Source organism: Dromaius novaehollandiae, chromosome 3, assembly GCF_036370855.1.
Source record: "Dromaius novaehollandiae isolate bDroNov1 chromosome 3, bDroNov1.hap1, whole genome shotgun sequence".
NCBI lineage: Eukaryota > Metazoa > Chordata > Aves > Casuariiformes > Dromaiidae > Dromaius > Dromaius novaehollandiae.
This window is the reverse complement of record NC_088100.1, coordinates 343,491-366,884: the sequence shown is the minus strand read 5'-3', so window position 1 is coordinate 366,884 and position 23,394 is coordinate 343,491. Positions and strand designations below refer to the sequence as shown.

The 23,394-nt window shown below is 51.1% G+C and overlaps 1 protein-coding gene across 3 annotated transcripts in view; it reads right to left on the bottom strand.

The window, feature by feature from the left end:
- Positions 1-23,394, bottom strand: part of IFT172 (intraflagellar transport 172) — a 44,921-nt gene that overhangs the window by 4,284 nt on the left and 17,243 nt on the right. For all 3 annotated transcript variants that reach the window (XM_064508121.1, XM_064508122.1, XM_064508123.1), the window contains 27 exons: positions 20,635-20,802; positions 20,187-20,323; positions 19,271-19,378; positions 18,650-18,734; positions 18,230-18,322; positions 17,816-17,893; positions 16,659-16,907; positions 14,641-14,719; positions 14,101-14,221; positions 13,529-13,673; positions 13,367-13,456; positions 12,834-12,931; positions 11,696-11,831; positions 11,500-11,616; positions 10,734-10,876; positions 9,965-10,058; positions 9,649-9,713; positions 9,342-9,522; positions 8,703-8,812; positions 8,142-8,271; positions 7,441-7,539; positions 6,972-7,081; positions 6,387-6,450; positions 5,829-5,915; positions 3,809-3,925; positions 3,190-3,300; positions 2,248-2,367 (listed from right to left, as the gene is read on the bottom strand). In XM_064508121.1, the coding sequence (XP_064364191.1) occupies positions 2,248-2,367; positions 3,190-3,300; positions 3,809-3,925; positions 5,829-5,915; positions 6,387-6,450; positions 6,972-7,081; positions 7,441-7,539; positions 8,142-8,271; positions 8,703-8,812; positions 9,342-9,522; positions 9,649-9,713; positions 9,965-10,058; positions 10,734-10,876; positions 11,500-11,616; positions 11,696-11,831; positions 12,834-12,931; positions 13,367-13,456; positions 13,529-13,673; positions 14,101-14,221; positions 14,641-14,719; positions 16,659-16,907; positions 17,816-17,893; positions 18,230-18,322; positions 18,650-18,734; positions 19,271-19,378; positions 20,187-20,323; positions 20,635-20,802 (3,135 nt within the window). The remainder of the gene's footprint in view (positions 1-2,247; positions 2,368-3,189; positions 3,301-3,808; positions 3,926-5,828; positions 5,916-6,386; positions 6,451-6,971; positions 7,082-7,440; positions 7,540-8,141; positions 8,272-8,702; positions 8,813-9,341; positions 9,523-9,648; positions 9,714-9,964; positions 10,059-10,733; positions 10,877-11,499; positions 11,617-11,695; positions 11,832-12,833; positions 12,932-13,366; positions 13,457-13,528; positions 13,674-14,100; positions 14,222-14,640; positions 14,720-16,658; positions 16,908-17,815; positions 17,894-18,229; positions 18,323-18,649; positions 18,735-19,270; positions 19,379-20,186; positions 20,324-20,634; positions 20,803-23,394) is intronic.

Sequence of the window (23,394 nt, the reverse complement as noted above, 5' to 3'; positions counted from 1 at the left end):
TCCTGCTCCGTGTGCTCTCCTCTGGCTTATACTTCCTAATATAATGGCTGTCTTTCCTTGTGGGAACATGAAACTGCTGACACGTGTTCAGCTATGATCCATTGCAATTTCAGACAATCCCTCTAACTAGTGGCTTCCCATCTTGCGTCTGCACTCTTGGTTATTCCTGCTTGAAGGCAGTGCTCTGGGCCTAGCCCACAGGAATAGCACCCCGTTTGTCTGATGATGTCCCCAGTTGTTCTCTATTCACCCCTTCTGTGCCACTCTCCTTCCTCAGTGGTCTCTTGGTCAGGGCTAAGCATCCTAGCTCATTTAGCTGTACACTGCATGGAAGCTGCTCCGGACTTCCGAAGCTCCCGTGACCCTTTTCTCTACCTCTTCCAGCTCTGCTCTCGACAGCCTCCTCTTTGCTGCTGCACAACCAGCAGGTCATTGCCGCGCGTCTCCTGCCAGGTACCGCACGTGAACGGATCCTGAAGCCTGTGCCGTGAGGTTCTGCTTCCCGTTCTAGGAAATTCATAGCCAGGCACATGAAGAGGGCACAGAGCCAGCGCCACGAGCGGAACAGGGGAACTATCAGCACCGAGGCAAGCCCAGGAGGACTTGGCATGTATACTTGGGCTTGGTATCTCTATGGTGCTGCGCGTCCTCTCCCGGAGAACAGGAAGGTTTTTCATCCTCCCCGCGTCAGGGGAACAAGCGCTGGGGGCACAGAGGTGCGGCAACCCCAGAACGCCTGGAAGGCAGCGAGGGCTGGAGGCCCGCAGCTGAACCACCGCCTGTGAGGGGCACGCTGAGGGCACACCCTGACCTTGAGTGACAGCTCAGGAGAAGCCTTTTCTGGTGTCAGGGGATTTGGGGGAGAGGACTTGTTACAGCTCATTTTGAGGGTGACAGCATTTTTGCCTGTTTCCCTCTTTTTAGTTCCCAAGCTAGACGGATCGTCAAGGGTCAGCACTGGTGAGCGGGCTCTGTGATGGTGCTAAGCAGCAGCAGGATCTGCACCGTCAGAATAGAGCAGAGACACTGAAAATGAGAGGCTGGCTCTAAATCCAAATCCAAAGAGAAGAATAAGTGTCAAAAGAATCTAAGTCCACCTCCTCCTCATGTACTTAGAGTAAGTGAAGTACACAAGCATCCTGTACCTTAAACACATGCAGCAACCATTAGGGCGAGCAAGATACGCTCGTACCTTCTAAGGATGCTACAAAGGTTAAAAACCTTCAGTGTTGACCACAGGCACCCTCAAAGTGTGAACACGCAGGACTGCCACCCGAAGATGGAGTTCTCCTGTCTTATAAACCTTGCTGTTTTTACTAGCAACCACAACCAAACTCGCATCATTTGAGCAGTGGGGAATTTCATTCTTCCGCCTGCCAGTGAGGCTCCCGTCACCCCGGCCCTGGGAAGGCCATCTTTCCTGCACGGTCCCAGTTAGACTACCCCACCCCTCAACATCCCAAAGCTGTGTGGTTCTGTGCAAGCGCCCAGGACATCAGACTTGACTCTTTCTGTTCCACACGGCTCTGTCTGGATCCTCAACGTCAGTACACTCGGCCACAGGGTGACCAGTCTCCTCCGTGGCTTTCACTGGAGTTGTAGCTCTGTGAGCCTTGATCTTCCAGAGCTTTCTGTGTCACAGCTCCAATCCCACACCCCCATGGATCTCTATCGTAGTCCCAACCACAACCCCACATGGATCAACACCTTAGCAGGGGACTTTGCTTTATCTCATGGCCCTGGCCAAATCCCAAAGCACAAGAGGCCCATTATCCGCAGTCCCTTGTGAGGCCCAGCCACAAGCCCACGAGGTCTCGAGGGCCTGTGCAAGGCCAATCTGCTCTCAAGACCACGCGTGAGGCCCAGCAGCTCTCATGGCCCAGGACAGCTGAAGAGGAAGCAACGCCTCTCCTGGGAAGACCAGATTTTTGTCTCATCCCTATTATTTCTTCAGGTCACTCTGGATCACGCACATGGATCAGCTCATGGATCAGCTCCCTCCTGGTTTCCATCTCAGCCTCTACGGCTGGGGGCAGTTCCCTCCATGAGGAGTCAGACAAGACTTTATCCCCAGCTCCTTCCACTCGTGGTGGGCTCTCAGATCACTACAGTCCTATTCTCAGGCATCCATGGTGCTAAGTGACCCGTGAAGTGGAACAGTGAACTATGGACAGCCTTGAACCCGCAGCTCCCCGTGGGGCTCCATATCCGGGGTGCTGACCGGACAAAGGAACTTGGAGACCTTACCAGCTGCTTCACACCCTGCGCAGCAGAGCGGGTGGCGTAGTAGTGTGATATCAACAGCATGGTCTCAAACTCCTCGTGTGCTGGAGTGTTTGCTTCACTGGACTTTACCAAGTTTTCACTCTGAGGAGGAGAAAGAGATAGTGATTGGGAACATGTGAGCACAGGGGCACTCTTCACCCACTTGAGTCTGGGGAAAAGCTGGGGGAGAGAACGGTCTGAGGTATTTAGGCACCCTCTGGGGACTGGAAAAGGGCTGGGCCTTGAGTGCTCTGGGCCCTACAGAGTGCTGGAGGAAGGAGGCTGTGGGAGAAGAGGAGAGCCAGGGGTACTGCACTGGAAGCAGGGTTGAGTTTGGATAGTCAAGGGGATTTGTGGCTTTAGTTTTTGCTAGAGAGGGAAATTCGTGGGATAGAAACAGAGAAGAGGCAATCAGGGGCTCTAGCTGGCGGCAGGGGTGTTTGGGACAGGTAAGAAGGAGCAGAAGGCTCTACGCATCTCTGGGAAGATGGGGAGAATTCTTAGTTTCCAGGCTCAGTAGTTCTGTGCTTTCCCCAGGTCCTTGCCCCACCTAAACAGAGGAATATGGTGTAGGAAGAAAAGTGGGGACATAGTGTGACCAGTTCCCATGTACCACCAACACAGGGAGCTCTGCAAATGCCAATGTCCAGGCCCAGCTGCCATTGTATGACCTGCCCTGACCCACTTCTAGGATTTAGCCTTGAGTGCAGGGTCATTTTCTTCTCTGACTTCTCTTGTCCGGCCACGTCCACTCCACAGGATCCTTCTTGTTCTGCTATCCCTGCTATCACTTCTCTCTCCTCGGCTTGTGTTCTTCAAACACATTACATGTCATCTGGCCAGAAATCTGTTTTTCGCTCCCGCGCAGGAGCTGCCCGGGATGTTGGAGTTTAACAGGTAGCGGTGGCCCAGGCCCACACTCACCAAATTGAAGAGAACGTCACGCAGGTGAGCCCAGCTGGAGTAGGCCTCGGCACAGTTCATGCCAGAGGCATTCACCATCTCCACAAAGAGACGCTTGTAAATGTTGAAATTCTGCAACAAAAAAGGAGAGAAATCTTGAGGGAGCCAGAAAGGGAATCAGCAAAAGTTTGGAGCACCCCTGCTGCCAAGCACAGGTTGTGAGAACGGCAGCTCTGCATGCAGGCTCCAGGAGCTCCTGCTCCTGGCAGCACTGGAGAAACTGCTGCGGACTGCTCCTTGCAAGGGGTGCGACAGCACAAGGCAGGGAAGTTGGGAAGAACACTCCTCCAGCCAGCACTCTCAGAGACAGGAGCATGGTCACACTCTGGACTTGGCGGCTAAGGCGTTCAAAACGAACATGAAGACTCAAAACCCTCCAACTCCTTCCCAGTGGAGAACACGCCACGGGACTGCCTTTAGTCCTCCAACTGAGGAGCCCCTGGAGGAATCCGTAGTGGGGTAGAAGAAGCTTGGACACCTTCTACCTGGCAGTCCCAGCTCTGGACTGAAAACCCGACTCATGCAGCACATCACAGCACACACTGGCAACTCGCACGGGGGGTCACGCTGTCTTCACTACCTGGGGGTTGGCAGGTGCTCCATGGTGGACATACAGGCTCAGGGCTTTGTCCCAGCTGCCCTCCCGGATGAGGTGGGTTGCATACAGAGCTACGTACTTGTGCAGGACTTTGTAGTTCTGGGGAAGACACACAGAAAGCAGCAGCATGAGATTCACAATGCTTGTCAGTAGGGAAGGGAGGCTAAAGATGTGTACGCACAAACCCATGCGCGTGAGTCCCAACGGGTGAGCTCAGCATAACCAGACAAAATCACACTGCACACAGCAGATTTGGCTTTCGGTTTAGGTCGCACATGACATCCCGGCTAGCTGATGCTCTGTTGATCTTTCATTTGTGAAAAATAAAGCTGTCTTTCAGCTGCTCACCACTTGCCAAAGGAACGCCGTCAAAAGGAAGCAGTATCTCCACAAATGTGGCACCAGAGGTACCAATTCTAAACCAGCCCTTACTATCCTGTGAAAAAATGAACCCAAATTGTTGGACTGCAGACTTTCAGAATACGTGAGGCCACTCTAGTGCCTTTTTCAAAAGCTGGCAGCTCTCTGAGACTGTAGGACTCCTTGGAGCACTGCTCATGTATACTGTTCCCATAAACACTTTGCTAAAGACTGACTGTAGTAGACCTTGAAGAAATTCTAACTTGGGAAGAACCTGTTTCACACAGGCCTAAGTGTGCTAATGAGGTGAGGAAGATGGTACAAAAGATGTGCAATCCTGTCAGAAAAAAGAGCAACAGAAACAAGTTTATTAAGCACAAGAGAGACGAGTGCCATTATGATATAGTTAAAAAGTGAACACCCAGATCTGGATGCTGGTGAAACGCAAGGTACAGGACAGACTGAGATAAAGATTAAGTCTGAAATGTAACTTGTTTTGATCAATATGACTTTTTTTATGTGACCGTATAATCACTGTGTAATAGCTGAGTCAAAAGTCATGAAGTTCTGCACTGACCATGAAGCAAGGTTGTGCTAACACTTTTTTTAGAGGTATATATGTACTAACGTCTTCTTGGAGCAAGTGTAGTAGTGCTGTGCTTGACTGACAATAAACTTGGCTGAGCCTTTGCCATTATATTGAGCCTGAGGTCATTCTTTATGGAAGAAATTTAACATTGGCACCTCCTGATAATTCAAACATTGACATGGAACTCTCCAAGATTACAACTACTACAGCAAACACCATTCATATCACTAGAGAAACCTGATGCAAAATAAAAAATCAAGTTTACTGTAGTAGAACACAAATTGAGGTTACTGCTTACTCCATTGGAAACGAAGTTATAAAAACACAGTATGACACATGATGAGTGTTTGCCTTCGTTATCAGTGTTTGCCTGAAAGATTAGCTGCATTCTCTGCAGTTATTGCAGACCCCTTTCCCGGGGTGGCCCTGCTGTTTGCTCTGAAACAATTCTTCACTTTAAAGACTCAACACCTGCCCTTAGTTTAGCTCTGTTATCAATAACCACTGAACACAAACAAACTCTCAAAGTAAATCCTGGTACTCTAGAGCATTCTCCTCTTGTTACTGTATTGTAGCACTGTAAAACAGTTTCATTTTAATTTTCTCCCTTTTTATTATTCTCTTGAGGTCATTTTGTTACTTTAAGGTCAGCAAAAATGCAAAGATGTCAAATTTGCTTTCATGATGAAAGAGTGACTCATTTCAACTGATATCAGGTCTCTAAAGAACATGTAGAAAGAAGGATTTCTTCTATGAATGTCTTTGCTTCCATGATGCCAATTTCTTCCAGCCCAAACAACTCATGTAGCTCATTACAGTGCTCCGCTAATCACAAAAGTTAAACCCAATATGCTTCTGGGTTCTAATGCTTCCCTGCTAGGCCAGATTGGCCAAAATGGGGACAGGGGAGAGGTGTTTTTTAAGCTGCTGCAGTGGCTCCCCACGCTCCCCCCAGAGATGCCTGCTCCACCCCTGCCCACCCGTCTCTGCTAATCCGGCTGCCCAGCGTCAGGGCCCCATCCCCGTCTCCTGAGGGCTCGCGCAGGCACTCACCTGCTTAGCTGCAACCTCGAGGCACTTCTCCCACTGCTCCCGCTCTGCATACACGTCCAGAGCAGCCATGACATCTATTCCCACAAGCTGGGGATGGAAACAGCCACAAATTCACTGTGCAGGCAAGGCTTCCGATCAGCATCAAAGCAGGCACCAGCCCGCCCAGGTCCTTCGTGCACACAGTCCCCCCACTCCAGGGAAGCGCCCACCCAGCGCGACACATCTGGTATACAGAAGCCTTGACTCGGAGGCACATACGGACTCCTAACTATGGGCGTATTCAGGTAAAAGCCCCATGACAAGGACTCCAAGGACCTGGGTTCCCCAGCATAGGAGAGAGACGTTGCCCAGAGAGGTTGTGGAGTCTCCATCCTTGGAGATACTCAAAAACCATCTGGACAGGTCCTGGGCAATGTGCTCTAGGTGACCCTGTTTGAGCAGGGAGGTTGGACTAGGTGATCTCCAGAAGTCCCTTCCAACCCCAACTGTTCTGTGATTCTGTGACCCGCACAGAGCCTGATGTTGCTCGCCGGTCTGTGGGACATCCCAAATACATACCGAATCGACCTTTCCTTGGTTCTTTAGAAACTCCTTGTAACGCTGGTCCACATACTCCTCTGACCTATGGGGCAGAAAACATCTTAACAGACAGCAAGACTAATAGTGCCTTGCATTCGTGCAGAGGCTGGATTCAACCTTGTTTGCTTTGGCATAAAGAGGATTACAGCTGTGCCACATCTTTCTGGCCTGCTGCTGGGAGCACAGGTAGGAAGGAAAAGAAAGGGCCTGGATGGCTCCACGAAATATAACGTGTGAGGAGAGAAAGGGATCACAGGACTTTCAGGGAGGAAACACGAGTGCAGGAACACAGCAAATGAAGGGGATATTGAGACAGGACAAAGAAAACAGGGGATGAGGACTCCTCCGGGATATGTGGCAAAAGGGCAATAGGAGAGTGTCAGGGTAGTAGAGGGATGGGGGGCTTGGGAAGGGCAGCTGTGGAGGATGTGCCCTGCGGAGCCTGGGAAGGCCACTGTGGGGAGACTCCAGCACACCTGGGGACAGCAGGGCAGGACAGGGCAAGGGATCATCGGGGGCTGGAAGGGGAGAAGGAAGGGCCCATTTGAGGAGGGAAGGGCATACCTGGGGTCCAACTCCTTGGCCACGCGTTTGGCCTTGTTCCATTCCTCCCCTTCAATGAAGGCATCAATAGCTTCTCGTACGAGGTCCAAGTTGAGGTAGAGCTCTGCTGCCTGCAGGGCCAGAGAGGGTCCCATGGGGGCTGAGATGCCACAGGCGCCCTGCAGCCCAGGCTGGAGCTGGTGCTGCTGGAAGCACCCAGCACCCAGCAACAACAGAAAGCCTCTTCCCAAAAGATTAACCCCTTCCTCTGTTTCCTGCCTTCCCCCAAGGCCTGGCTCTCTCACACCACCCCGGGACTCATCCCCTTTCCCTCCCTCCTCCTCCCCGAGGACTCAGCACTGCCAGACTCTCAGACAGGGCAATCCACCCACCACCCCAGCATGTGACTTGGCCCCCTCCCCTTGTATGTGGTTCTCCCTTCCTGTGCCATCGCCTCTTCCGCGCCCCAGGAGCAGGAGCCAGCCCTCACCGCACTGTATTTCTTCATGGCCACCAGCTGAGGAGCCACAGTCCGTGTCACCTCCATACTCTGTGACTGGCCCAAGAACTTAATGGCCAGCTCGGCTGCCTGTGAAGGGAAGTTGTCAGCGGCACAAGTGACAAGAACTGCCCGAGAGAGGGATGAAGCTGGGAAGAGCTCAGCCCCAGGCCTGAGACTGAGCATCAGGACCACTTCAACTACGGGGGAAAGGGAAGGGGAAATGCCAGCCCACTTCAGCAATTTAGAGGAGCAAAGCCCAGCTACTTCTGCACATGGGATACCAGACAAGGACGTAACTGTTGCTGAAGCTGGCGCAAGGGCGCAGTTATTAGTGTGAACGAGAACACAACGCACAGGCTGGTGGGCTGGGTCATGAGGAGAGGGTGCTGGTCTAGCCATCGGCTAAGTGACAGAGCCCAGCTCTTCGGAGCAGGGAGACATGGGCACAAGGACAACTGCACGCCGCTGAGAGCGGTGCCAGAACAAGGGTGCCAGCACAGTGTGGGTTAAGAGCACAGCCCATCACGGCTCAGAATGGTGATGAAGAGCTCTGACTCTGAGGCCACGGGACCCTGCAGCTCCTCTCCTGTACCCTGCACTGAATGGAGTATCTCTGGGATGCACTGCAGTTTGTGGGAGACCTCCTAGACAGCACGGCAGTGGAAGGGACTCATAGCCTCTGACAATACCTTCAGCAAGCACTTCTCCATCAGGACGCTGTTGCTGGGATCCTGCACCTTCAGGTAGCAGTCCACCGCCCTGGCATATTCCCCAGCCTGCTCCCACTTCCGTGCCTGCTCCAGCAGCCCTTCTGTTCCTCTGCAGGGAGCAAGGCAGGCTGTGAGCAAGGCTGGGATGCTGCCACAGAGATCCTGTAGACAGCACGCAGGGAACGGGGCAGGAAGGCCCACAGCAGAGGTGAGTCAGAGACCTCAGAGAGGAGAGGAACGTGCACAGGCGATGCTGAGGGGAGAACTGATAAAGGACCCTGGGGAGATGCATGAGCGGTGAGGTAGACCTGGGAGATCGGTAAGTGGCAAGAAGACACCTGGAAGACCTCAGATGGCAACAATAAGCCTGGGATCTCCCAGGGCAGGCAGGAAGAAAGATGGGAAACTTATGCAGGAACAAGTCCAGGATAATCTGAATGTCAGGGATCCAGTCAGGCGCTCTCTGTGAGGGGTCAGTGCAATGGCTCAGGGGAAGAGCAAACTGTCTGTAACCTGAAGCCTGACCCCAGCATTTCCCACCTGGAGCCTTTCTTGGCAGCCTCCCTGCTGCACTCCTCCTGTAGCGCTTCCAGCCGACTAGGCACATACTCCTTGCAGATCTGCAGGGCCTCGCTCCACATGCCAGCCTCCTGCACAGGGACACCAGGGAGGAGAAACTTTTGCCAGGATGCACCACACTCCCGGCATCACACAACACGTCTGGCCATTAAAGTGAGCTTGTCACAGGACCCACTGGGAGAAGAAACCATGGCAGCACTATCTGACCCCTTCCTCCACCAGAATGGCAGCTACGTCCGTTCATTCACCCAGGTCACCGCAGGAGTGGTCCATCTATCCCAGCCACCTCTGCAGAATGGGCACTTGCAGTCTCCAAATGCAACATGTGCATGTTATTCCTGAGGACCACCTGTAGCCTTCTGGTAGAATACCTCCTCCCAGAGATGGGGGAGAGCTAAGTTATGCTGTGAAATCTATACCAGTGCAGTCTTCTAAGAGCAGGCCAGAATGAAGATCAACTAGGAACCACCTGAGTAAATGGTTTCTCTTTGGCTACTAAGCTGACAGGGAGAGCTGGGAGCTGGATTTCACTCCCTCTCCATCCAAACTGGGTTTTCAGACACTGAGGAACACAATGATACTGCCACAGTCTACACTTACCTTGTAGTACTTTATTGCCAGTTCAGGTCTCTGTGCTCGCAGGAGGAAGGCCTCTGCTTTCTGGAAGTCTCTTTGCTCAAAGGCAAAACGTGCTTGTCCCACAAGCACATCAGCCACGCTGTCTGGGTCATGAGCCTCGGCCACGCGCTGTGCAGCATCCCAGTTCTGGTTGTGCACAAACCTAGGGGAAGTGACGTGAGATTTAACAAGAGGGGCAGCAAACAGCAGACCAGTGGTGGAGGAGCAAGCAGGCTGGCACCTGCCAGGGAAGAGGAGATGCAGCAGGCCAGTGAGGAAGGATACCTACATCAGCACTGCCTCCTTGGGTTTCCCAGCTTTAATGAACTCTGCTTCAGCCTCTTCAAACTTGCCCTAGGAGAGAGGAAGGAGATTCTCTGAATGCCTTCCTGCCCTGATACCAACACGAGATTCTCTGTACTTACTGCAAGGCAAAGCGTGTTTATGAAACAGATGTGTGTGGAAGCTCGGGGCTGCAATTGTGAAACCTTTTGGGTGAGCAGTGACTGCAGCCATATAAGTGCCTCTTGCAGCAGCCTTTAAGGAAAGCTTTTCAATTACCTGAGTGACCAGGGAACTGCAATCTATTCCAGGAGTAAAATTACCTCATCTTCTAGGAACATGGCATACTTTAAGTGGATCTCTCGCATCTTCTGCTTCATGGAGAGGCGGGCCAGCTCAAAAGCAAATTCAAAGACACTGCAGAGAAAGAGAGAGCGGGGTGAGAACAGGACTATGTGCTGTGAGGGCATGCCTTCATTAAGATCAAGACATCAAGTAGAGCACAAGACACTGGCAGAGGGGAGAGGGGAAGACAGAGGGTCGCAAGTGAGTGGGCACTGCCCATTTCCCCTTCTCCTGACCAGAGAGCAGGAGCTGTTACAGTCCCCACTAAGGAGATTCAGCTCCTTCGTGTCTGCTGTTAGTGCCAGCGGTGGTAACGGGGCTCCCAGGAGCCTGGGGAAGTGGGAGAACTGGGGGGGGCAGCCGCAGTGAATGGCAGAGCGGACTGGGCAAGTGCAGAGTGCGACCAACCCTCTTCTGGCAGGCAGCTGCTTACGGTGACACGAGGAATACCCCCTCCCGGCGTTCAGAGGCTCTCACAAGGCCTCCCTGCTCAGGTTAAAGGGCAAACTGCTTTTGTCTGTCCAGACCAGATTTTACACTTGGGAGATTAACAGGGGGACAGGACTCATCTGGTAACTCCTCTGTGCCAAGGAAGCAGACTACCCGTGTGAAGAAGTGCAGGTAAGGGGGGATAACATGCCATATGCGGGACCTGCGGCTGCCATATATATACAAATATTCTGGGCTGTCCTCTCTTCCCGAGGTCAGGCAGATGGAAGAGGAGTGTTGGCTTATGGACTTGCTTACCCACTGTCTGCTGCATGGTCAATGGCCATCTCCAGAAGTCCAAATTTATTGAGGAGTTTCACAGCTGCCTCTCCACCCAGGCTCTTTGCCCACATGTAGGCCACGTGCTTATAGGAGTTTGCCCCACCGTGTGCCTTGGCCACCTATCCAAAACAAAGAAAACTGAAGGACTCAGTACAGCTACCTCTACCTCAGCAGGCTGAGCCAGGGGTCGGTCCCCTCTCATATGACTGCTGTGCTCTCGAGGGAGCATCAGAAACACTCGCTGTCTCCTGGAGAACCCTTCTGCAGCCACCCTGCACTGGGCAGCGTGAGACAAAGGCCTGCAGGGCAAAGCCCAGGGAGAAGAGGCTGCTGCCTCCTCAGCAAGGCCCTCGCTGGCATCAGGTCAGCAGGTCTGATCCCTGGCAATCCGTCCACGCTGGAGGGCAGCAGTGCTGCCCAGGGGTGCTACAGGGCGGTTGGGGCAGAGAGGTGCTTCTGGGGCACGGTGCCGTGCAGCCGTCAGGAGCTGAGCCCTGCCTGGAGGAAGGCAGTGCTGCGGAGCGGCTGGGGGTCTAGCAGGGCTTTCGGGGTGCAGTGCTGCAGAGCGGCTAGCAGCACAGCAGTAGCGTAAGGGCCTCCAGTGCTGTGCCACCTGCTGAAGCTAAACAGTGTACTTAACGTCTTCAGATTTTGTAGTGAATAGAGACAGAGCAATTCTACTGGCACCCCACAGTCAAATCCCGGCCTCCGCAGGGTGGGATAGCTGTGAAGTTGTTATTACCCTGTAAGCTTCATCCCACATGTTATTCATTCTGTACATGTTTACTGTGGCCTTCCAGTCCTTAGCTTCTAGGTAGTGGTACTCAGCCTCCTGTAAACGTCCCTCCGCCTCCAGCTCCTGCCATGAGAGACAATGAGTTAGTGACACTCCTGTCCCTGCTTGTCGCAGCTGATCCCTTGCCGTGACCTGTGCTCACCTTGGCCAGGTGCAGGTGAGTGTCACCCAGTAAGTCCTTGTGGTATTTGGCTACCAGGCAAACCATCTCATCGTACATCTTACACTTCTTGTACATGGTGATGGCCAAATCAGGTTCATCTATGGTGATATACAGCCTGGGAACACAAGCATGTTCACGTGGCTCAGCTGAGCATGTGATCGCTCCAGGCAGTCCCTGGGCATCCTGCCCGGCGGGGACGGAGTCCAGGGCACACTGCCAAAGGCATGACTGTGTCTGCAGCCTGGCTCCGTCCATACGTATCGACCTGTGTTCTGACCTGCAGGGAGCCCCTGGGCTTGTGACCTGTTCTTACCTTGGCCTCCAACCTGAGGCTGTCGGTCCAGCTGGGATGGCAACCTGGCAATGTCAACCAAACTTTCTCATAGAGGCCACCAAAAAGATTAAACCCAGCGTGACCTTACCACCTGTAATGCCTCCTCTCATGTGCTGGGCATCATCGAGATCAGGTACCACGGCACCAGATACACAGCTTTGTTTGCCTCGTACGTGCTAGCCTTATTGCATTGCTTAAATAACCTAGTACTGGCAACACTGCACACCTAGACGGAAAACATTGCACCTTCCATATCTGATCCCAAGCTGGCCATGCCAGATGAGACCTGGCACCCTGCGGCAGGGAAAAGCCTCGCCACATTTCTGCTGCTACGTAGACAGCCGTGCCCCAAATGGATCTCCTCCATATTCCGGTGGTCAGGGACTGTCAGCCCCAGCACCTCAGCGCTTGTGGAAGGCAGCTGGCCCCTTCCTTCCCCCTGCAGCCCACCTGACCTCGGGGCCTCCCCATGTGTGGCCCTGATACTGCCTCCCCCTGCAACTCCAGCCCCAAGTCTCCCATGACATGCCCTTTCCCAGCTCCCTGTCCTAACTCTGGCTTTACATCCCCTTAGATACATTAATAGTTCAGTGAGTTCTCTTCCTAGAAACTTTGCTTAAAGTATCAGCTGGAGGTCTCTGAGTGTGGAGAGAACATTTCTGACCCTATCTAGGGGTCCCCCCTATCTAGCCCCAAACTCCACCCCCACGCCAGGAAAGGGCTCCTTGTCACAGACAGATTCTCGGGGCGCAATCTTGAACCAGCACCAAGGAAGATGCTTACCTCTCTGCTTCTTTGTACCTGCCCTGCTTCTCCATTTCCTGGGCCTGGGTTATGTAGAGCACAGACACATCTTCCTGACTCATACACCTGATTGCCAGCTGCCAAGAGGAACATACATGCAACAAGCTCCAGCACACTGCACAGCAATGTCTGACACACAGTGACCCTTCCCACAGCACCGAAGGTGGAGAAAAGCAATCTCCATCCCACTACAAACAGATACATATGCTTCAGCCTCTGCAGGGAATGGGCGGTCATTTGTCACTGTGATCAAAGCACACAGAAGCAGGTCCCTTGGAGAGGGCTGTTTGTGTCACAGCTGCACCCACACGGGGCTGCTGGAGGAGGGGGGGCACAGACAGGAGGCCGGGGCTGATCTCTTGCTGGCTGCCAGATGTCCCTGCACCGATCCGTTGGGAAGAGGGCTTGCAGCCCAGGGGCTAGGGCAAGAGGCACCACCACCTCCTCGTGGAAGGCACTGCACCACTCAGAGGCAGGGTGAGGTCCGCAGAAGCTTTTGCTTCTGACGCTACCTTGTGAGCCTGTTCCCAGAGCCCGGCCTGTGTGTACATGTCAATGGCCTCCTTGGTCTGGTCTCCTTTGATGTACAGCTCCTCCGCGACCTGTGGGGACACAGCCACGGTCAGCAGCCCTAAGGGACCCGGAGAAGCAATGACTGTACTCTGTGGTCTCACCTGATACTCCTGCAAGGCTGCATAGTGCTGGGCGATCTTGAGATAGTATTTGGCTGATGTCTGTTTGTCCTGCAAGTCCAGAATGTAGATAGCCTTCTTCCACTGCCGGGCTCCCAAGGCTGCTTCAATGGCCTTAACGGAGCACCTAGCATCAGAAACAACTCTTTACAGCCAGCCAGCACCCATCCCCATCAGCTGAGCTAAGCCAGGGAGACCAACGAGGGCTGCTGCCTGAATCTTCTTCCTTCAGTTGGAGCAACAAGACAGACCTGAATAACTTCACAGTATCAGCAGAAAGTAAAGGTCTGGAGCACTGACAGAGCTAAAGGAACTAAACGAAGAACTAGGGCAGCAGGGAACAGCAGATCAGGACTGAGACACCTTGATAGAGCTGTGGAGAGAAATCTACGGTTGGGCCAGCAGAAACTGCACATAAGTATTAGGGGCACTGGCAAAGCTGGGGTGAGCTTTACTCAGCATCAGATAGCCATGCTGATTTAAACAAACTAGATCAACTTCACGGCCTGCCAGATTACACTGCCGCTGGTTATACAGCCATCACCTGCTCCCACCTGGCTTCAATGTAATGGTTAATGGCAGCATCCAGCTGTTTCTGCTGCACCAGATGGTCTCCCCAGGCCTCCTCCAGCTTCACCACTTCTGCAGGAAACGCCAGGCGAGCCAGCTCCACCGCTGTAAGGGGACACGATAGCTGTTATGCTGAATCCAGCAAGGAAGCAGAGCTGTGAGGTGCATGTGGGCCTCACTGGGGGGGCATGTGTGTGTGTGTGTAGGGGGGGAACTGCCTAACCCACGCCAGCTCCAGCGGGGCAGCCCAGGGATCTGGACCCTGTGGGGAGCCAGACCAAACCCATGCTGGTGCAATCAGCACGACCAAGGCCTTTGGAAGAGGATCCTGTCCTGGGGCTTTGCCTGCAGGCACAGCTATGTGAGAGCCCATACGCTGAATGAGGTGACACATGGACGCTTCAGAGCAACCAGGCCACGCTGGGATCCAGGGTTATTACCTTCGATATTACCGCATGTTGCTGGCAGGCCAGCGTACCTGGGCTCCTGCTGGGGACAGGGGACGAACAGATTTAGCACAGTACCTTTCAGAAAGGCGCTGCCCTTGCAGTAGCACTCCAGAGCCTTCCGTGGGTTCCCGACCTTCTCAAACAGGTCTCCAGCCTGATGACAAATACAAGCTGCCAGTTTCCAGAGCCACCGTCTCCCCGTACCCTTCCGGCCCCACGTACAGCTGTCAAGCCCGTCAGACCATCCCTACCCCCCCCAGAGGCTTCTCCATCAGACGACTCCCCCACTAACCAACAGCGTGGGGATAAAGGGAATTTCTTGGAAAGACCGCAGGTGCCGAGACCACTGTCCTCTCTGCTGACCCACATGCCCCAAGTGTTCTTCTGGGGTCTCATCTTCTAACAAGATAAAAGCTCCTGAAAGAACCTCTCTTCTCTTTGCACAGTGAGTGGTGCAGTGACAGCCTGGTCTGCGACCATGGCCGGTTACGCAGACGATCACACTGGAGCCCTGGGAATAAGCAGGGACGGGGGAGGCTCAGCTGCTTGCGGCAGAATGTTCTGACCCTGCAGGAAAGGGCGGCAGCCAACAGGGCAGGACGAGGCTCAAAACTTGTAGAAGTTTTAGCACAAGAAGCTCAATAAGATAAGATAGCATAAGAAAGGCTATCTTAGAAGACCAAAGATTCAGTTCCTTCAGTATTTTAATAGTGGCTAAAGCACATGTCTAGGGAAAGGTTATAAGAACGGAGCAGCTACACAACAGCCTTTCCTCCATTATATCTATCCATTTCTGACAATCTGCACTGCAGAGGCTTCCTGAGTTCATATCATGATGCCTCCACATCATCATATTTAAGGGCTTTTTGACAGACTTTACCTCCATGATTTGTCTGATCACTTTTGGACTATATGTGCTTTTGGTATCAAAACATCTCGCAGGAACTCGCAGTTACTTTTTGAACTAAAGACTTAAGAAAAGGTGGCAGATTTGGAAGAACATAAAATTCTCTTGAGTCAAATGAAATGGTCAAAAAATGCCCATATCCTGACGTAAAGGACAGAATAAAAGTTGACAGACTGCAAACAGAGACTGTCAATAGAGCTCTCAACCTCATTTAAGGTTAAATGAGACTGGGAAAATGTAATTTAAGCAGGTCACATAAAATAGCAAGCAAAGGGATGTACTTTTTCACATAACGCATAACTGAGCGGGGTAGCTTGCAGACAATGTTTGAGATGCCAAAAGTACAGATAGTTCAAACAATAACTGGACAAACTCATGAAAGTAAAATCCATCAAGAGCTCTTACATGTAAAAATAAAACTTTTAGTTCAGGTAGTCTGTAGTCTGCAGACTGCTGAAACTACAAAAGTATACTAGGGGAAGTATCATCATATATTTGCCTTCCTTGTTCTTTATACTCCTTTCTTAAGCATCTGCAAGAGGCCACTGCTGGCCAGGTACACTTGTCAGATCCAGCACTGCCTTCTTACATTTACATAATTACATGCTGTGCGAAAAAAACCACCTTTTTGTTTTAAAACTGTCACCTAATAATAACAGTAGTTGCCTGTTTCTTTGTTATTAGACACAGAACAATCACTGCCCTTCTCTATGGTATTAATGGTTTTACAGATTGTCTTCATAACCTCCTGTTTCTCTTCCTTAGCTTTTTCATTTAGACTAGCCTCATATGAAAGCTGTAGCATCATTTCTTATTCTGCTATGAAGAAGTACTGCAGATTTTCACCGTGGTATGTTTTGTGTTTAATTAGCAGCTCCTTTCCTGTTGGTTCCTACCTTCCCAGGGGACTGCTCGACTATTGCTGAACGCTCAGCTGATGTTTCGGGGACGTATCACCAATGACTTGTGATCTTTTCCCTGACTAATAACAGCAATTTTAGAGCTCACCTGTGTACGACAGATGCAGTCAGCATTTCCTCCCAAGTGTTACCTGTGCATTTATCAAGACAGAATTACATCTGCTACTTTCTAGCTCAGTCCCCCGGTATATTGCAGAGGCAGGAGATGGGGTAAGAAGTTTGATGCCACCGAGTAAGAACAAGACCCAATGGGGTGGGCCACTCACCTGTTCATATAACTCCCCTCTGATCAGTGCTGCGGAGATCCTGTTGATGACATCCCCGTTGGTCAGGAGCTCGTCCCTGCTCATGGCCAGCCGTGCCGCCTTGGCGGGCAGCCCCGCTCGCAGGTACAGGCTGATTGCTGCCAGGTAGTCTCCCTGTGCCTCCTGGACCTCCCCAGCCTTCTCCTCCTGCTGCGTGTTCAGCAGCCACTGGTAGTAGCCCTTACGCAGCTTATCCAGCATCGGGTGTCCCTGTTGGGAAATGCAGCTTTGGCTGACGAGGCCAAGGCAGGAGGCTGTCCTGTTCCTCCTGCAGGCTCTGGGCCTCACTGCTGCCCAGTTAGATTAAACAACCACAGTTAGCAGAAACCACAGCAATGCCAGCCCTGTACCACTGCACCATTCATTCCCTTCTGAAGCCCTGGCTGCTCTTAAATGAACCTCAGCAGCTCTCTCCCTCACTATTCACCCAGGTCTGTACTTCCACCAAAAGCAAACTCCCCTGACATTCCCTTTGCATCATCTCAGACCTTTCCAGACCCGTCTCTGTTTTATTCCTTGGCTGTCAGATGCAGGAACAACTGATGTTCTTTCTGTGCCTTGTCTGTGGGCAACTCCGGCTAGGGCAGTCCTGCCTGGACCACAGCTCTGAGGCCCCTTGGCCCTTGGTCCATGTTACCCCGCATTCTAGGCAACAAAAGCTCTGGGTTGCACCAAAGATCCACCTACCCCTAAGGTCTGCCTCCTGCCCTGCTAGCAGCTGCCTTGTTGACTGCAGCATTTGCTGTGTTTCAGGGGCATCAGGGATATCTGTCACACTTCCTTTTAGTACTGCAGTTAAGTCTCTCGCACCCAAACCTCCACAATTGCACCTCGTTCTCCCATTCCTATCACCTGCTCTGGACTCCGACCCCTCTTTCTGGTGGCATGGCACCCTCACCCCTCCAGCAGTCAAGGCTCCTTCCCGCAATAATCCCACCACCCGGAACGGAATTAGATGGGGGACCTTCAGGGCAGGCTCAGCCTCTTTGGGAGCCCCTCCAAGCAGAAGTGAGGCCCTGACAGGGCAGATGAAGAACACCCAGACCGTGACTGGACTCCCAACTGGAACACGCATCAAGCGAGCCCAGCTCAAGGTCCAGTGTAGGAATATTCTGTACCTTGGCCTCGGCGACCACAATGCATTCATCCCACATGTGCAGCTCCTGATACATGTCCATGGCCTCCTCTGTGGCGTTCTGCGTCAGAGAGCAAAGTGTCACCCTGGGCAAGTCTCTGTTCAGCAGACGCATTGCCATGAGGCTCCCACAGTAAGCAGGGTTAGATACGCAGAAAACACTTGAACAAATGGACCATCCCCTTCACATGGATATACATCCTTCCCTTACCCGCTTCCCTGTACCTCAGGACAATCCTACAGCAGGAACAAACAATCTCTCCTTCTACTCCAGGGCACAAAATCATCTCCCAGGAATAAGCAACCTATTCCCTCTCTGTTCTTTTTCACACCAGGGCACAAATCTTACTGCCCACAAATAAATGAGAGCTTTTCTGCTCCTGGTCCCTTTACTCACTTGTTCCAGGAAGATCATCTCTGCCAGCTTGTAGTTCTTCTCCAGCATGGCCAAGCGGGCACGCACCAGGTAATGGTCTGTGCCGTCCCCGCCCTGCAAACAACCACAGTGAGCTCGACTGGTTTGTAGGTGTGAAAGAACGGGCTCTGGATGTGCTACAAGGGAGGTGACTGCTGGTGGGGTCTGTGTCGTTACAGAAACTGAAGACAGATGAAAAGTGGCAAGATAGGAGCAACGCTATGAAACAGGTAGCCAGAAGAGGGACCTGGCGGCCTGGACGAAGAACTATGTCAGCAGTTCCTACATGACAAGGACCTTGTCTGTAATTACTGTACTGGAGGATATGGACACACAAGACAATGTTTATGCAAGTGTTTTCAGGGAAGTGGCTGCCCTGCCCAGCAGACAAGTTTGACTCACATGCTCTCGAGCTGCCTGGTCTGCAATGGCATTGGTTTCATGCAGAAATCGAGCTTTTGCCATGTTGCCCAAAGCTGCAAAGCACCTGGGAAGAGCAAGGCAGTTAGTTGCCACAGGGGGGTTCATTACCTATCTTTAGGCCCAGAAAGGAAAATCAGACTCTGGGCAGCAGTCCCAGCAGTGTGAGGTCGAGAGGTGCAGCAGTGCCACTTCACGAGAAGATTCTGCCAAGACCCATGTTCAGATCTACCCTCTAGCCCTGCTCCATGGGAGAAGCCGTGGACATGACCAATGTCCATGCTTCACTCCCTTAGGCTTCAGAGCTCCTCTGACCTTGCCTATGTCTGTCTGCTCCCTGCAGCCTCGCTATGCGCTACTTTGTGTTGCCATCGGCAAAAATTTATGCTACAGCGTGTTATTGACCTGTTCCTAGTTCTATCGCTAGTGTCTAGGATGAAAGGACAAAGTCATTGCCTGGAATAGAAAACTCTCCATTCTCAAATGCAGTGAACCTTCCAGGCCACACAGAAAGTCACATCCTTAGTTAGACCCTGGTTTCTGTGAAGGATCCAGAAAAAAGTGTTTAACCTAGTACAAAGAAGTTTTGACTCCTTCCTGTACCTCTCCGCAATGTGCAGTTGTCTAGCTTCCAAAGCCAGCCTGCTTAGCGTCTTCCACATGGCTTCAGTCTCCGTGGACATTTCCAGTGTCTCCAAAAATGCAGTAGCCCTTAAGATAGAGAAATTTGCAGATTTTCAATAACAGAAAAGAAGAGCTCTCCAAAGAAAAAAAACTAGGCTGAGACAGGAGCCTCCAAAGAACTGCACTGAAAACAAACGAAGCTGGATGTGACTAGTTATGACTGTATAGCGCAGGGCCTGCCATATCAGGGAGAAACTCAGCTATCTAAGAGCTCCCTACCTGGTCTAAGTTACTTAGGAGATAAGTGGTCACCCGAAGGCTGTGTCACTGTGGGGCAAGTCTTAGCATTCAGTCTGAAGCAAGTCCCTGGTGCAGAAAAGTCTCTCAAGAGGGGTTAATGCTGTGAGCACGTGAAATTTTCTTTCCTGGTCAATTTTGAAGCCAGGCAACAACGTCAACCCTGCTCAGGTGCTTACGATGACCGCTTCAGACAGCCAGCTTTTACTCTGCTCAAACAGGCCAGCTCCTGTTTCCACTCAACTGTCATCATCCCTGGAGGGGCAGCAACAGGAGCACCGGAGCGCCATTCCACATCTGGCTGCTACTGAACTGAGTGAAAACTGCCTGCAGTGAATTTCTGTCAGTGTCAGCAGCAGCAGACTGGCCAGACTCTTGTCTGAAACCACGGAGCTCTGGGGATGACAATGCAGAGCATTCACTCTTGAAGGAATCTGCTGCACATTACAGCCAGACTTAGCACCAACATCATGCTCAGAGCCTAAACTTCAACTCTGCCTGGAAAGCCCTGCTGGTGCGGTTCATGGATTGCTGACCCTCAGGCGTGTTGCATGAAGCAGGCTAGCTGACACTGCAGTGTGGTGTATCTAGCACTTACCTGTGGTAATCCCCATCATCAATGGCAGTTCCAAACTCTATAAGGCCTTCATCCAGGGTATAGGACACCGTGTTCACACCTTCGGTTACTATCACTTCAGTCTTCCCATCGTTCCTTTCCAAGTCTACAATATCCCCCTGAAAAGAGTACCAGCCATCAGCTCTGCTGAGCTAGAGTTCTGCTGAAGGAGCTCGCACCTCACCGACATTGTCCTTACCTCAACAGAGGGAAGCAAAAAGCCATGGAGTAGCTCCTTGCTCGAGAACCTGTCTCCAGGTTCAGCCATAGATTTCTGCCATGCAGCTGACAGATGGCCTCATATCCTGTCCAGGAGAAACTCAGTTCCCTCCCTTCCCCCTTCTGCAATACCACCCTGCCTAATCCCACACCTGTGACCAAGAAGTAACAGAAAATACTGCTGGAGAAACCAAAGTCTCCAGATTTTTACCTTCAGAGGAAACATGGTGACTCGCTCTGGAGCATCAATGTTATACCAAATGCAGAGGCTGTTTCTGTTCTGAGCCACCACCACATCACTGCCTGGAACCCACTGCACATAGGAGCAATAGTTCAAAATAGTAGTCTTGGTGCTTCTTTCAATATCATAGAGCTGCAACTAGATAGAGAAAGAGGAGAAAAAGACTCAGCTAGGCTCATGACTGGGCTGCTTGCTCACAGGAACATGGTAGAAAGGTCTGGGCAAGAATCCTGCCAGCAGATATCACCTACCAGGAATCAGACTTCTTCAAGACATGTAGCCCAAATTTCCACACTGTTAGTTTTTATACATATTTCAAGACTTAAGACTTTTCTTTTTTTTACCCTTGCAGTATTTTAATCAGCATGCTCAGATCCTGCTTTCCTTGTGCTAAACATAAACATATGAACCAGAATATGCCTCATGTTACTTTAGTTCCCTCTCAGTTGAAGAGCTGCAGTGAAGCAGCATCTCAGCAGGGACTCTGAAGGAGAAGAAAAGGAACAGATTTTGATGTGGACTACATGGTCAAAGGCCTCTAGTAACTGATAAGTATCATCTTTTTCTGTATCAGCTTATAATCATATTGTGAATATCTTCAGGCACATTCCTGGTTCCTAGGAGAAGAGTCTCTTGCATCCTTCAAGCAAAGGCGTTCCTTTGCAGTCCTGGGCTGAACTGTCCATCCTAAGCAGAGTCTTACTGCATGAACTGTTGCTAACAAGGTGAGAAGGTGTCTGTTTGTAGAATACACAGTCCTGAACCAAGCTTGATAACTTGGAAGATATAACCTGACAAGTCATAACAAAGACATATGATACCTTGTGACTTAAAAGTGCTAGGCTGTGTTTGCTCCTCCTCATAACTGTCCTCACCTAGCAAAGAAAAAGAAGATGAAAGAGAACTGTACTGAGACTCATGATATGCCACAGGCAGGAGAGGACAAGAAAGTCCCCCTGTTGGTCTGTACTGAACTGGTTGGAGAAAGATGTACAGACATAGCTTATTGTCTGATCTGGACTGATGGCAATGTTTGGTGAAGGGGTGGGCAAAGGATCTCTCCTGCTGACAGGTCTGAAAAGGAGCCTGAAGAGGCAACAGCAATCCTGGTGATGCCACCGAGATTCTTGCTGAGATAGTAAATTAGAGGATCCAAATGTAAACTGAGGAAGAATGCAGAAATAAATATTAAAAAGTTATGCTGCTGGGAAAGTTCTCTCTTCTCACATGATAGGACATATATAGCCTTGTGGTAATGTACACACCACTCACAAACAGAAGCTTGTTTCATCTGTTACAGGCTGCAATCACTGTTAGCACCTTTCTGAAGACAATTAGTGCAGCAAAGCCCAAACAGAAGCCCTTGGTACTGGTAGTGACCCAGTTGTGAAAGAAGAAGAAACCATTTCTTGCATGATGCTCGTAGGGATACGTGAAAATGATGTCCTAAAGGTCTGTACACAGGGAACAATTCTCCTCCTGAGAGTCAAGAGGATCTTGGTTAGAGATGAACGCTAATGCAGATGCAGGCATTACGTTTTCTACAAACCCAGGTTAGGCTGTTCCTCCTATTCCTCTGGAACCACAAAGTACATGCACGAGCCCCTGTCCTGTGCTGGCCTGGAGCCAGAATTACAGCCTTTCTGCAAGAAAGCCTACCTTTGACACACTTCGTTAGAGGAGTCTGTGTGGTAGCGATTTTGTGAGGCAGCAGAATATGAACTGGAATCTTTGGCTACAAAGTTGAGCGCGCAGGTTGCTATCTGACAAGCTTGCCAGCAATGAGTCAGGCTGTGTATGAGTGGTAACAAGCAAACAGGTATCTAAGGGGAGATCCGTGATTTCCAGGCAAGAGGGTGTCTTGGCATCCCTAAAATCTATGATGTAGTCTTAAGGGTCAGACTACCAAAAACGACACATGAGCAGCTCAGCAAAGAAGCCTGGGGCTCCTGCCTGAAACACGAGGGTGAAGTCACAGTTCTTGAGATGAGGACAGCCAAAGTGGAAACATTTTACTGCGGACTGGCAGTCCCTGGTGGGATTTGGACTCTGGAGCAATTAAAACTGTCTTGTGATGAACTGCAGTGGTTTTGGCCTGGGATCTGGGATACCTGCATGGAAATTCTGGATGTGAACTACACCACAGTCAAGGAGGCCATACTCTCTTCTCTGGAGACTTTGGTGACAAGAGGAGCAAACGAAGCCAAGCAATCAAGGGGCCTTACATTCATAATACTAAAGAGGGCTTGATAATGAGCTGAGGGGAACTGTAACACAGTTGATAAATACATCTTGTCTCTACAAGTAAACTAAATATAGCGAGGACATGAGGTGAGTATCCACAGATCATAATCACACTGTGAAACTTACCATGATTTTGGGCATAGTTTTGTCCTGGGCTAACTAGTACTCTCCCAGTCAATGTTCAGTCATAGTTTAAGAATTAACACAAGCCAAGGGCCATATTGGACAGGCTATTTGGTTGTGACTACGCTGTTCTGGAGAATTAGAGAGTTCATCTTACATGCATAAGCTGAGCTGTTGCAGAGAACAGCTTTTTTTATTTATAAGTGCAAGTGCAACATTAGGTTACTCATACTGATATTCACTCACTTGCCTCAGTCTCACAGTGGAAGAGTCTATGCATTTTCAGAAATGAAGAGATGGAGCAAGACATCTAGCAACTAGCCTCCTATCTTATTACTGCTGAGTACAACTAATGAGTCTGAG